This window comes from Vombatus ursinus, unplaced genomic scaffold, assembly GCF_900497805.2.
Source record: "Vombatus ursinus unplaced genomic scaffold, bare-nosed wombat genome assembly UNPS02014924.1, whole genome shotgun sequence".
In the NCBI taxonomy this organism is placed as follows: Eukaryota; Metazoa; Chordata; class Mammalia; order Diprotodontia; family Vombatidae; genus Vombatus; species Vombatus ursinus.
The window spans coordinates 4,632,585-4,647,310 of NW_020954702.1; the positions used below are offsets into that span (position 1 = coordinate 4,632,585).

At 35.3% G+C, this 14,726-nt stretch overlaps 1 protein-coding gene across 1 annotated transcript in view; it reads left to right on the forward strand.

Moving 5' to 3' along the window:
- BRWD1 (bromodomain and WD repeat domain containing 1) overlaps positions 1-14,726 on the forward strand; it is a 150,607-nt gene that overhangs the window by 45,586 nt on the left and 90,295 nt on the right. Inside the window, exons 9-13 of the mRNA XM_027843632.1 lie at positions 4,253-4,353; positions 4,897-4,967; positions 5,920-6,020; positions 6,573-6,613; positions 14,578-14,676. Of these exons, the coding sequence (XP_027699433.1) occupies positions 4,253-4,353; positions 4,897-4,967; positions 5,920-6,020; positions 6,573-6,613; positions 14,578-14,676 (413 nt within the window). The remainder of the gene's footprint in view (positions 1-4,252; positions 4,354-4,896; positions 4,968-5,919; positions 6,021-6,572; positions 6,614-14,577; positions 14,677-14,726) is intronic.

Genomic DNA, 14,726 nt, shown 5'->3' on the forward strand with positions numbered 1-14,726 from the left:
ACAGGTGCAAGCCATGTGTTTCTACTGTAAGTTGCTATTGTCTGCTCCTGAAATGGGAAGGAAGATTCTTGCCCTTAATCTTCTATTGTCATTTCTGTATGTCAGAAATGGGCATCATAAGAAGGACAAAGAAAAGAGCAAGTTAAGAAAGGACTGGACTTAACAATTTGCTTCTGTAGACAGTAGGGATCGGTGACTGATTCTCAGCCTTTCATGAGGAGGAAATCCAATTCTCTGGAGTCCAGTGATCATGACTCCAGTGGCATTCTCACATTCATACAGTTGGAGCTTTAAGTGAATTTGGAGGTCATCTACTCTAACTTCTTCATATTCCAAATGAAGAACTTCAGTGCTCGAGTTGAATGACTTGTCATTTGATGAAAATGTACCTTCAGTTGCCTACAAATCCTGTAGTTGCTCATGTTCTTCATTTTTATCATGACTGCCCTTTCCTACTTTTACATAAATCCAAAGTGATTTCACAAAGGAGAGACATTAATAACTGGGGAATTTAGGAAATGCCCTCTGAAGAAGGCCTCACTTAGCATTTATGGATGAAAATTAAAGGAGAGTAACAAACAGAAGAAAAGTTGAAAAGATCTGTAAAGCCCATGCTTTGACTCTAGCATTATAGTTTTAGATGTGTCCACAGACTAGGTAGAAATGGTGAGAGAAAAAAGATGGGAAAAGTACCTCAATTAGACCATATGTACATAAATAAGAACTGTGCTGGAGGTGACAGTTTTGAGAGTATTAAGCAATTGATTAATAAGATCCTATGATCATAGAGTTAGATCTGGAAGGGACCTCAGAACATTTAGTCCAACCCCCTCATTTAACAGATATGGGAAACTGAGGTGTGTCTGGGAAGAGGGGGAAATGACCTCCCCAAGGTCATGCGTATTCTGGATTTCAGAGGTGGGGTTAGCCCCTCATCCTCTGGCTATTGCATCACCCTTCTTTATCCTATACCATTTTCAAATAGGAAAGACAACAAAGGAATTGAAAAAATTCTTGGATTTTATATATACTGGAAAAGAAAGACAACCAAGGGAAAACAATGATTATATTGATCTATATGCCTATTTTTTCATTAGTTCAAAATATCTGAGACTCATCTACACGTGCATTGGAAATGTTTGTTTAGGGAATTGATTGTTGTTGTTCAATCGTGTCCAACTCTTTGTGACCCATAGCGCACTAATACTGACCATGGGGTTTTCTTGGCAAAAATACTGGGGTGGTTTGCCATTTCCTACTCCAGTGGATTAAGGCAAACAGATTAACTGACTAACTGACTTAGTTAGACTTAGATTAACTAACTAACTAACTAACTAACTGACTAACTGATCACGATGACTAGTAAATGTCTGAGGCAGAATTTGAACTCAGGTTTTCCTGACTGCAGGTTCAGTGTTCTAGCCACTGAGCCACCGAGCAGCCTAGGGTCTAGGGAACATTCAGTTTCTATAATAGGACTCATCTTTACCATCATGCAGTTGACTGAAAGACATAAAGAATATGGAATACAATTGTATTTATTATTTGACTATAAAAAACCATTTAACCAGTAAGCTCCTTGAGTGCAAGGCTTGTTTCGCTTTTTTTCTTTATATCACTAGCACCTGACATAGTGCCTGGCGCATCATAGCCACTTAACAAATACTTCATTTTGTATCAGCTGCTCTACTTGGTTTTGATTCCATGAACATCATCTCTCCCCCAGGATAAGTTTTTCACTTCAAATCTAATCATCATGGTGATTGATTCAGCTTTAATACTAAGTACGTCAGCACCCTCAATTGCCTCTCTTCTCTGGAGGGCAGAGCAATAAACTTCTCCCCACACTTCTCTTTATAGTGGGTTCAGAGTTTTTCTGCTAACTCTTCATTTACTATCAACTACTCTGCTTGATTTTGACTCCACAAACAACGTGGGTACCAGTAACTTCTGACAGCACCACCCCTCCCCCACATACTCTTTTCAGCTTCCTGCTGTGTTTTGTCTTTTCACATTACATTGTAAGCTTCATGAGGAGACAGAGATTGACCTTATTTGTATGCCTGTACTTAGCACAATGCCTGGCACATATTAGGTACTTAATGTTTATTGGCTGTTGATTAGTTAAATTAGTAAAACAACATTACCCCTTAAAGGCTTAATTCCATTGGTCTTCCAGCCACACATCAGAATCATTCCAGATTCTTTGAAAGCTATGAGCAAAGAGAGAACTTTATTCAGTGAGCCTCTGACCTATGCTTGCCAAATGTTCAGTGTGATGGAGGAAATCCAGGAACAGAATCCAGCCTGAAAAGGGATTTCCTGTGTGTGGTGCTCCTTTTTTGCAAGTGACATTTTGTTGGTTCTGGCATAGTGAGAACATTTGCAAAGTGTCTTAGATCTATAACCATTCAAAAGAGTTTGGCTTTACCATCCATCCACCTTTAAAAAAGAAAAAAAACTTAAATGACGGAAGAATGTTTATTGCCTATATTATGATAGAGTTTTCTGGACAACCTATAGAGGCTGTCATGTATCTAGAACAGATAATTCAAGTGGTCCATAATTAAACAGAGAGATGAAAACTTAGTGGATTGCTTTCAGAAAATTGCAAAGCTCCCTTAATAACCATTTCCCAGAACCAAAACTCATCATCTTAATCCTCATATTCTCCTATTGTTATATGGCTATGAGACATGGAATTCAATAGTGTTTGAAGAATTAAAAGTAAGTATCCCATAATAAAGTGTAGAAGCATATCATAGGTTATGAGCAGGCTCCGGTGTATACCAAATAAGCAACTTCACAGAAGAACAGGAGCAGAGGATGTCATCAGGGAAATTATGGTAGACAAGGAAGATGAATTAGCCCAGAGTTGAGGACACGGTGGACTTTCTGAGAGCTTCTTTGATTCCAGGAGAAAACAAGGAAGCTTTCTGACATGTTGGGTGGACACCTTATGGCAAATTTATGGCAGAACATGGACAAGAGTTATGCAAAGTAGGATTACCTGCATGGGTTGTGATTGACATCATTTGGGAGAACATCCAAATCAATGAGAGCACAGATGCATGTGAATATTTGTTCATTGAGTATGCACTGCTACCAGCTGAATATTTTAAAACATTGCCTTCAACTTATTCTGCTTTTCAAGAATGTGATAACTCTTTTTATTGCCTAATGCATCAGGTTCAAACTCCTCTGCCTAGTTTTCAGCATCTTCCATAATGTGGCCTATTCTCTCTCTTCAAGCTTATTTCTAACTATTTTCCAATACAAACCTTCTCTTCATTCCAGTCAGGCAGGTTTCATTACTATCTCTACCCCACTAATTCCTAGTTTTTACCCGTTCAGTCCTTTGTATTTTTATTGCTCTCCTCCCTTTCTTCCTTTTATTCATAGCTTATTTTTCCTGTAAGCCCCAGCTGAAATCTTTTCTGTGCTATGGAATTTTCTTTCCATCCCACAATAACTTTTTCTCTTTTTTGTACCCAGTGTCTAGGCTGCACAATTGGCATTTTATTATCTTATCATTTTTATAAATATTTAACCTTTCCAATTAGATTATAAACTCTACATAGTTAAAGTGTCATATTATTTGTACTTTGGTATTCTGTTATATTTACCATAATTCTAGTCCTGAAGTATGCACTCAATATTCAATTTGGTGTTTTATGGGTATCTGGGACACAATAATTCTGGTACTTATTGCTGATAGCAAGTATGTCAGTTTGATGCCAAAATAAAAGAACAAGGATACAACCAGCTAAGTCAGTGCCCAATCTTTTGCTCTTATCTTTTCTGCTCCAGACACCAGAAACTCAATATGTTGTATAAGATTAGTTTGTGGGGGCATTTGTAAAAAGATTAGCATAACAGGAAAGCTTGAAGTTGTGTGTATTTTTCTAGGTAGTGGAAGTCATTACATTTTGAATTTTATCTGTGTTTGGGTTTTGTTTTATTTTTAAGCGTCCTTTCAACAATATTTGACTTTTTTGTTGATTGGTATTAAAAGCTTCAATTCTTCCAACATTTATTAAACACCTGCTATATTCAAGGTAGTGTGTGTGGTAGGCATTAGGGCTACAAAGACAAAAACTCTTAAGAGCTTATTTCCTCGTGGAATTTCATTTGAGTTCAACTTTGAAAAGTTAGTGTATCTTCCAAAATAAGTTATAATGAAGTTGCTGCTTTTTTTTTTTCAAGTAATGAAGTTATAGAAACTGAATGTGTGTGTTGTTGTCTATTTTAGTTTAGTCCAAAGGCTAATGGCTCTGAGAGATACATGGTGTCTACCGGTGCAGATGGGACAGTTTGCTTTTGGCAGTGGGACTTAAATTCCATGAAATTCAGGTTTGTGCATTAGTTAAAAGATGACTATACATCAATTTTTTCCTCATTGATATTACCAAAAGAGGCAAGATAGAGTGTTGGACTTGATGTTTGGAAATCTCAGATTCAAATCGTGCCTTAGACACTAAGAGATGTGACTGTGGGCAAGTTACTAGAAGCCCTTCAGTTTCCTCATCTGTAAAATGAGGGAGTTGGATTTGATGGCCTGTAAGATCCCTTCCAGTACTAAATCTGTGGTCTGATGATTCTATGATATTGTCCTAATTGATTGGAGATAGTTGTAAGTGGGACTGTATGGGTGCCCTTCTATTAATCCCTAAATTCTAAAATTTCAGTTTTGTCCTTTCATACATTGCCTATACCAAATTAAATGGCCTTTTCTGTAGACTTAATGTTAGGAAGCTTTGTTTGTTGGCACAAACATTTGTATTGTTTTAGAAGGAAATACTTTTAGAGCCCAGGTTTTTATTTAAGCATATTAAAGTTATGATAGTAAATATCAGTGTGCTAATTTAATTTTTTAACGTTTTTATTTTTTAAAAGTAATCGTCCTTTGAAATTCACTGAAAAGCCTAGACCAGGGGTTCAAATGCTTTGTTCATCTTTTAGTGTTGGTAAGGTAACTTAATTTTAATATACTTTTTTGTTAACTTACGTTAATGACTTTTAATTTTTAATTTTTAACCTATTCATTGAATGCCCCTGGTGTGCTAGACTGTGGGAAATTGTGATATATATCTGTGTATTTAATTTCTACTTAAAACTCTTCTCTTTTTTTTTTTACCTTTGTGCCATAATAGTGGCATCATAACTGGTGGAGGAATGAGAAAGATTAGCTTATTTTCTTCTCTACTGCCAAAAAAATGAGACTAGACTAACTCAGAAGGGAAGTGCTCCATAGTTACGAGGAAATAATTAAATGACATATTATGCCAAAGTTAGGTTTCATTTGACTGTGACCTTTTATTTGAAACTGTTTGTGATGAGCTACAAAATTTTTTTGTAATATAATTTATTCCCTTCCACACCAAAAACTATTTGAGTAGTCTTCTATTTCTTCATACTAAACATCATGTTTTATTAACTGTTAGCTTCTTGGGACAGCTTGAAGAAACCTTGAATTTTTTTTTTTTCTATGTAGGTTTTTTTTTTTTTTAATAATACTCTGGGACTTGAAACAACTAGTCAGAATGTGTGCTTAGCTTAAATACACACTAAAATTCAGACAGGTGACTCCTATCTTTAGAAATTAGTCTTTTTGCCCCACAATTTCAAAGAAGGAACTTATGCAATTATCACCAAAAACTATAGAATAATTGATAAGGATGGTAAATATTTTCAGATCCCATTAACTTTTTTAGTTTGTAGTGCATGATTGATTTTTTTTAAATGCTAGCAATTAAAAATTGTGAGAAATTCTATTTGTTTGAAAGTGGATCTGAGAAAGTTTTGTGAGTTTTAGAAAAACTCTTGATAAGAATTTGATGTGGGAGTTTTTGTAATGTATATTAATAAGTATTACTAAAACTTAAATGTATTTCAGTGTTTTGTGATTTTGATTTTCAGGTGGCATGTTCTTAGCAACAGGTAGTACTGATCATGTAATCAGAATGTATTTTTTGGGCTTCGAAATGCCTGAAAAAATAGCGGAACTCGAAAGTCACACTGTAAGTACTATTTGTGTTTTTAAATATATGCATTAATTTATTCAGAATATTAGTAAGTATTCAGATTTTTGCTCATCTGGCCATAGAGCTGCTTTTCATTACACATCATTTTGAGATTTTACGCATTAAGGTAGTAGAGACATTAAGGTAATTTTTCCATTGAAGTTTAATTTTTGGAATAAGTTATAATTTCATTTTTAAAAGTCTTAGATTATTATTTTAGCTAATTATAAATGTCCATTCTTTATAGGCCCTTATTAAACATAAGTGTGTGAGTTTGATCCATTTGTAAGTACTTAGTATCATGCTTTCTCTAGATCAACTGTAGTTAGTAAAGGGAAAACTCACTTGCCTGTATTTTATAATTCTTGCTTCTGCTCTTTATTACTGTAACTAAGAGGCAGAATTCTTATAGATACTAAGTCATAAAAGTGGAAGAGATTCTTGAGTTTTCAAATATTCTTCTTACACTGGATTATTTTGGAAGTCACATGAGGAAAATACTTATTTGAATGAAAAGTTGAATAATTTGAATACTTTTTCTTTTTGTAGGACAAAGTCGATAGCATCCAGTTTTCTAACAATGGTGATCGGTATGTTTTTTAAAAAAATTAAACTTTCAACTAGATATTTATTTGCATATGTGTGTGTGTACACATATGCATATATGTGCACTATATTTTTAAATATAATAAAATCTAGGCTAGCCATCATGGAATTTGCTTAATTTATTAATTTACTGTCTTTGTCTTTGACTAAAAATTAAGTTCTTCTAAGATCTTACGTACTTTTGTGTCTTCTCTTCTACCTTCTTTTACTCCTTACTCTATCCTATTGGCTGCTATCAGCAATCTTAGTGAAGGGCTTATTTACATATATAGTCACATTTGTTATATTTCAAATATTTATAGGTTTATTCATTTTTATAATCATATTTTCTTAATATCTAGACTTTTGGGACACCCTGTATTTATTTTTTCCTAGTTAGTATTTGCATTTTTCAGCAAATTTATCTTGAGCTTTTTAATATATATCTTGACTGTTTAAATTTTATTTTAATTTTTTATGCCATAATTTCTCCAAGGAATTGTGTTTTCCTCTAACTGGGACTTATTTAACCTTTTTTTTTAAAGGTGAAGAAAATGAGCTTCCATAGATACAACAATCAGTTTGGGTTAATTAGGAAAGATTTCAGGAGAAAATATCACTTAAGATAATCCTTGAAAGATTAATAAGATTTTTTACAAGTGACAATGGAGAACAGGGTTTTTGAGCCATAGGAAATTGTGTAAATTAAGGTATGACAGTGGAAAAGCTTAGGACTTATTTGGAGAACATTGAATAATCCAGTTTGGTTGTATAGCACAGAGAATGGGAAGGTGAAATAGACAGGAAGGGTATATTGGAGCCAGCTAATAGTACAAAGCCAGTGTAAGACATTTATCTATAAAAAGGTAGCCAATAGGAAGCCATTGGAGACTTAAAGGTGGAGGGACAAGAACAGACCTGTGTATTTTGAAGACTAGAGATAGGGAGACCAGTAAGTAGACTGTTATGGTGGCACTGGCAGTGATGAGAAAGAAATGGATGAGAAACAGTGCATGAAAATGGTATAAACAGTATCTGTTGACTAGATGTTTAGGAAGGATAAAGATGAGTCAAAGGTTTCTCTGAAGTTAAGAGCACAGGTAATAGAATACACATGGGATGGCAATTGAATCAGGAGGAAGAGCAGTTTAATGGGAAAGATGAGTTTACTTTTAGGTATACTGAGTATTTTAGGTGAGAGTGGGATGAGAAATTATATAGAGTGCTTGAGGAACGCCAGAGTGCTTTGTGTGTGTCAGGTGGTTTTGTCATTACACCAAATAGGCAGTTAAAAATGGTAGTCTAGAGTTCAGATCTGTAGTCATCTACATAGAAGTGATATTTGAAGCTCTGGAAATAAATGAGATCATTAAAATAGAGGTTAAAAAAAGGGAGGGGCAGCTATGTGGCACAGTGGATAGAGTACCGACCCTGAAGTCAGGAGGACCTGAGTTCAAATCCGACCTCAGACCAAACACTTGACACTTAATAGCTATGTGACCCTGCACAAATCACTTAACCCCAATTGCCTAAAAGTTTAAAAAAAAAAAAAAAAAGAGGAGAGCCAAAGACAACACCGTGGGGAATGCCTGTTACAATGTTAGGAAAAGAAAAGGTTATTTTAACAGCTTTTATATGAAAGAAGAATAGTAGCTTGAAGAAATATTAGGTTTAAGAGAAGATTCTCCCCACTTCAACCCATTCAGCCACTAAAGTGATTTTCCTAAAGCACAGGTTTGATCATATCACTCTCCTACTCAGTAAACTCCAGTGACTCCTTCTTGCCCCCAGGATCAAATACAAAATGCTGTTTTTGGCATTTGAACCCCTTCATAATAAGCCCTAGCCCTCTTCTACCTTTCTAGTCTTCTTATACTTGACTTATTTCCATATACCCTTCGATCCAATAACACTGGTGTCCTGGATGTATCACAAAGGAGACACTCCATCTCTAGACTCCGGACGTTTTCTCTGACAATCTCCCATGCTTAGAATGGTCTCCCTCCTCAGCTTGCTTTCTGACTTCCTGGTTTCCTTTAAGCCCCTACAAAAATCCCATCTTTTATAGGAAGCCTTTCCCAAACCCTCTTAATTCCAGTACTTTCCCTCTGTCAGTTATTTCCTGTTTCCTGTATATAGCTTGCTTGTTGTCTCCCCTATTAGATTGTAGGCTTCTTGAGGGTAGGGGCTGTCTTTTAACACAGTGCCTGACATGGAGTAGATGCTTAAAATGTTTATTGATTGATTGATTTTAAGTTAAGGGAGGCAGAAAGGAAGGAATACTTAGCAAGGGAGAGAAATAACATTTAGAAGAGACTTATTGAGTGATGGTAGTATAAGTAGGGGTGAGAGGTTATCTGGGTAGGAGAATTAACTTCTATTCACTAAGGAAAATTAAAAGTACAGTTAGGAAATTGAAGAGAAATGAATAGTCACTGTTGGTAATTCATGCATGCAAAGCACTGTGGTAAGTACTAAGTGTACAAAGAAAAATAAGACAGTCCTTGCTCTCATTGTAATGGGGAAGATAACACATGTGGAAGGCTTTAGCTACAAATCAGGTAGAAAGGTCCCATGTTCTTAGCAGATGCTGATGCTTCTCATTTAATGTCATTACACTAAAAAATCACGTCATTTTTTTATGTTGAACCATTTGAGAGTGCCAAGGACTTTAGTGGCAAGAACTTTCTTTTCTGGATCTTCAGGTTTTGGCTTTAGCTGAAGCTGTTGCCAGGCTGTATCTCCACTGGAGTGGCCACCTAGAATAATGGTTGAAGGCACTGCCACTCCCATGGCTCTTGGGTCCAGGATCTCGGGCTGTCTGTAGCAGAATCTAAAAGATGTTAGTCAAGCTGATGGTAGTGGTCTGTCTTACCTGGCATATACTGCCTCTTATTTATCCCTGTGGGTGGTTTTCTGTTTTAGCTAGAAATGACAGCAAATAAAAAGATTGCTGAATTCTAGCTAAGGTTGTGTTGCATAAATCTGTGATTAATAAGTTCCAGGAGGTTTTTGTGAATATATCTAGCAGCAATTGGCAGCCTAGAACATAGATAGGAAGCTCAGGATTACCTAGTGTTGGGAATTAGCTAGGTAATAATAGTAGAAAGCCAAAAAGGGTGAGGGATTTTATGGTAATCTTATTGACAATGATTAATTTGGACAGACTGGATACCAGGAAATAAGTAAAGATGGGTAATTAGCGGGTAATTAGCATGGAATCGTTATGTAACTGATTCTTAGAGTAGGAAGGGACTCAGAGGGCATTTAGTCCAGCTTGTACGTAAATGATGAATAGTTTCCCAGACAAGCAGTCAGTGCTGCCTTTTCTTGAAGACTTCTAAGCAAGAAAGAACATACTGTCTTTCTATTTTTAGATGGCTCTAACTCTTCTGAAGTTTTTCCTTACGTCAAGCCAAGGTGCCTTTTTGCAACTTCTACTCATTGTTACTTGTCCACTTTTCTACATTACAACCTTTCAGACACTTGGAGACAGTTGTCTTATCTTTTCATCTCCAGGCTACGCATCCCCAGTTAAGGATCAGTTGATCCTTATGTGACATGATCTTGATTCTGTCTTTCATCATTGTTGTCCTCCTCTGGATGTTCTTCATTTTATCAATGTCTTTGTTAATGTGGCACTCCGAACTGAGTATAGTACTGAGATCACTTCCCCTAGTCCTCTTAATGTAAAAAGTTGGATTAGTTGTTTTTTTAATTGCTATACCATATGGTTTATTCATATTGAGTATGTAGTTTGCTGAAACAGAATAGAAAAACCGGGGATCTTTTTCAGTTGAACCATTATGTATCAGTCTCCTTCATTTTCTACATAGGGGCTTGATATTTTGAACATTTGAGACCTTACATTTGTCCTTGATAAGTTAAGTTTCACCTTATTAGGTTCAGCTCAAGTTTTGTCAAAGTCCAGGTAAACTATATCAGTAATATTCCTGTGATCTACCAAGAAGCCATGTTAACTGAAAGCAGTAATGATCACTGCTTTCCTTTCCGAATGTTACCAAACCATCCCGTTAATAATGTATTATAGAATTTTGCAAAAAAGAGAAGTATTCATATTCCAATTTTACAAATGAGGAGGTGAGATTCAGAGGAGAGCATGACCTGTTCTTGGTGCTGGCTCTTTGTTATTACTACTTTTTTATTTTGAGCTTAATATCAGCAAATATTTCAATAAACAAAGAACAGGAAAGAATTGTATATGATACAGAAATAGGTGCAGTAGTACATACCTGTTATTGCTGCTACCAAAGAAGCTATCAGACCTTTTGAGCTCAGAAGGAATTATCTCGAAAAGAATATGCAGAATATTGGGTATTCACGCTGAGTCAGCATCAATATGATGAAACCCTGGTAGCTTGGGGAGCCATCAGGAAGGAGGGAGGGAAGAAAGGAAACAAAGCATAAACTTGGATGCAGGTTTTTAAAGTGTATATTAAACTTAAAACAGTAATAATAAAATTGTCATGCTTCTGTTTCCATTTACAAACTTCCTTTTGCTGTCTTCTGTGTATTTTAAAAATATTTTATTGATGCTTTTTTCCATCATTTTTATTACCCACCAACTCTGCTCCCCCCCATAGAAGCCTCCTCTATACCCAATAAATTTAATCAAGCAAAAAGAAATCATTAGCTATGTACATGTAGTTCTATATACAACCATTCATCAGTCTCCAGCAACCATGACTGTTCACTTCTTTGATCAGAGTTTGAAGTGTTTCAGAGTTATTTTCCTTTACATTATTATGGTCATCATAGAAATTAATTGTCCTCTGGTTGTGCTTAATAATTTTGTAATAAGTCTTCCCAGATTTCTTTGGCTCTATCTTTCATAATTTTTTATGTAATAATATTCCATTACATTTCTATACCAAAAATTATTCAGCCATGACCTAATTGTTGTCTCCAGTTCTTTGATGCAACAACAAATAGATCTTAATTTTGCAATTATCATTGATGTTCGCTATTTCTTTATTAACGTATTCTAAAAAAAATTTTCAGGAACCAGAGTCAAGTTCACTAGACTATAATTTGCAGACTTTGTATAGAAGTTGGGTTGTTTACCCTTCAGTTTTGTAGCCCTTTTCCCATTTTTCCATTTTAAGGAACAGTGACAAGTTAAAAGATCATAGCCTCCAGTCCTTTTAGTATTCTTTCTTAAATAGAATGTGATTTTGCCCTTTTCCCTCTTTTTCTTTAACCTTTTCTGTTTCTTTTGAATAAGGCTTACTCTTTCAGCCACTTCTAATCATCAGCCTCATTCCATCAAATATCACTAATATTTGATGATGTCAGATTAATCTAATTGCATTAATATCGTCAGGTCACCATATTTGTTATTCTTATTTTGTTCATTTACATATAGAGACTCAGAATCTGGATAGTATTGTTGGATCTTCTCTTGGATTTTTGTCTCTGATAATTTCTTGCTGTCTCTGTTGCTATACTTAGGCAGCTAAGTGGCATAACAGCTAAAGCACCAGGCCTGGAGTTAGGAAGACCTGAGTTCAAATGTGACCTCAAACACTTACTCGATGTGTGATTCTGGGCAAGTCACTTAACCTCTGTTTGCCTCCAGGGTTGTTATGAGGATCAAATGAGATAATAATTGTAAATAAGCACTTAGCACAGTGGCTGGCACGTAGTAAGCACTATATAAATGTTGGCTGTTGTAGCTACTACTGTCTATAATAGCTATTGCCTTACATAGGCAATTTCCTCCCTTCTTTTTGCTTTTTAAAGCCCTTTGGTTACATCTGCAAGAGCAGAGAAGTACATTGTAACCAGCCTTCATTAGTTACATCCCTCTCTATTGAGGATCATATTTTTAAACCATAGTCCAGAAATCCAAATCTCTATTCTCAGACAAAATCTTCTTAACTATTTATTTACTTCTCTCATTTGCCTTGACTTTGATTGTTGAAAACACTGCCTCTACTCTTTAGGTCTTCAGATTTTTAGCTAAGCCATGATGATCTTTATTAATATTATCTAAATTTCTTCTGGCAGTGTCATTTATGCCTACAAAAAGCACCAGGAATATGCAGTAATCAGTTTTGACAAGATTTAGGAGGTTCTTCATTACACTTTGGAAACATTCTTCAGGAACTTAGCATATCTTGATGTTTTGTGTATTTTAAAAGAGTGAGGAGCTGAAAGGAACATAGATTTTGATGAAAATAAAGATTTGGTAGTTAGAGATCTAGATTAGGGAATTCAAGACTATGAGACAAGGATAAAATTAGTGTTGTGAAGTGGTAGAATGGAGCATCGATTCTGTAGTCAGATGACTTGGATTCAAAATTCTGCCTCTGATGATTAATACCTATATGATATTGGGCAGATCACTGAATTTGCCAGAGCTTCAGTTTTCTAATCTGTAAAATCTTGGTAGAACAGAAAAACTGGGGATCTTTTTCCATTGAACCATTATGTAGCAGTCTGCTTCATTTTGTACATAGGAGCTTGAGGCAGAAAACTGTTTTAGGGAGATGGCTAGATCCAGGTTAGAGCAAAGGTGATATTGTATAGCATAAATTTTATTTGTAAAATTTCAAAAATTGTATTTAAATATTTTGTTTTGACTTTGTTTAATTTGATATTGTTTCAGCACTTCCTAACAAATACCAAACAGTCCTCCCCTGAAAAAGTACATTCTCCAAAGAACAGTTGATATGTTGATTACCAACGAAAAGGATGTGTATGTGTGTACTTTAACTTTGAAAATATGGTATAACATTGACCACTGAATTTTTTGTTTGCTCTGTATTGCCTAGATTTACAATGTGTATATGTACATTATGTATATTCTTTTGGTTCTACTTTCTTTGCTCTGCATAATATTATGCATATCTTCCCATGTTTTTTGAAACCTTTTTTGTCATTACTCCTTTAAGGAGAAATAACATTGTCACATTCATGTCATAATTTGTACAGCTATTCCCCAATCCTTGTTGCGTTTATTTTAGTTTTAGCTTTTTGTTTTCTCAAATAGTACTGTTATGAGTATTAATATACATGTGGGTGTGAGTCTTGCTGTCTGTTTAGTAACCTCCTTAGAGAGTAGGTCTAGCAGTGTAATATCTGAGACAGTGAGTATGCACAATTTGATTTAGAAACTTTTCTAGCATAATTCTAAATTCTTTTCCAGAATGGCTGAAACATTCATAGCTATATCAATAATGAGGTAGATTGTGGTCACTTGAATTTTAAAGGAGTAGTGGTTCAGTAGCAATACAACTTTTTATTTTTGGTGAGGTTTAATGCAATTTTGCTCTCAAATTTAAGGGAAAAAAAGATTCTTGAGATATGGTGGAAAGAAGGAAGAAAGATAATGTGGTATAACTGAAAGAGTATTTTTTGGAAGCCTCGAACATAGTTTCAAGCTCCAGCTGTGCTAGATATTATTTAAAAGAACTTTGGAAAATCACTTTGTCGCCCTAGCCTTGGTTTTTTTTTTTTTTTTAACCTGTAAAGTGAGGGAGTGGAGTGGATGATTTCTGCGATCTCATCTGACTCTACATCTGTAGCCCTGTGAAAATAATTTTGCATTTGTGCTATTAACTACTTGCAATACTTCTTTAGGGTGGTTTTAAGTGATTGCAAATTTTGGTAGGCAGAGTAGTGCAGTAGAAAGAACCCCGTAATATAAACCCTTGAAGATAGAGATTGTTTCAGTTTTCTCCTTGCATTACATTGCCTAACAAACTGCCTGAAACGTGATTAATGCTTCATTTCTGCTTGATTGGTGTATTCTAGTCCTGGCCCCTTACTATTGCTTCTTTACTATTTGTGGGATGTTGGTCAAGACTTTATCTCCTATGGCTCATTATGTAAAATGGGAGAGTGGACCTTCCAGCTCTAAATCTATCTTCCTATGATCTTCAGTGTAATGAAAATTTACTCTCAAATATGTGGGTATAATACCTTTCTTAATATTTATTTTTAGCTTCTTAAGTGGTAGCAGAGATGGAACAGCAAGAATTTGGAAATTTGAGCAGCCAGAATGGAAGAGTATTTTGCTGGATATGGCAACAAGATTGTCATGGTAAGTTGGGGGTGACTTATTGATTAGATAGGGGAAATGATTGGTTTATA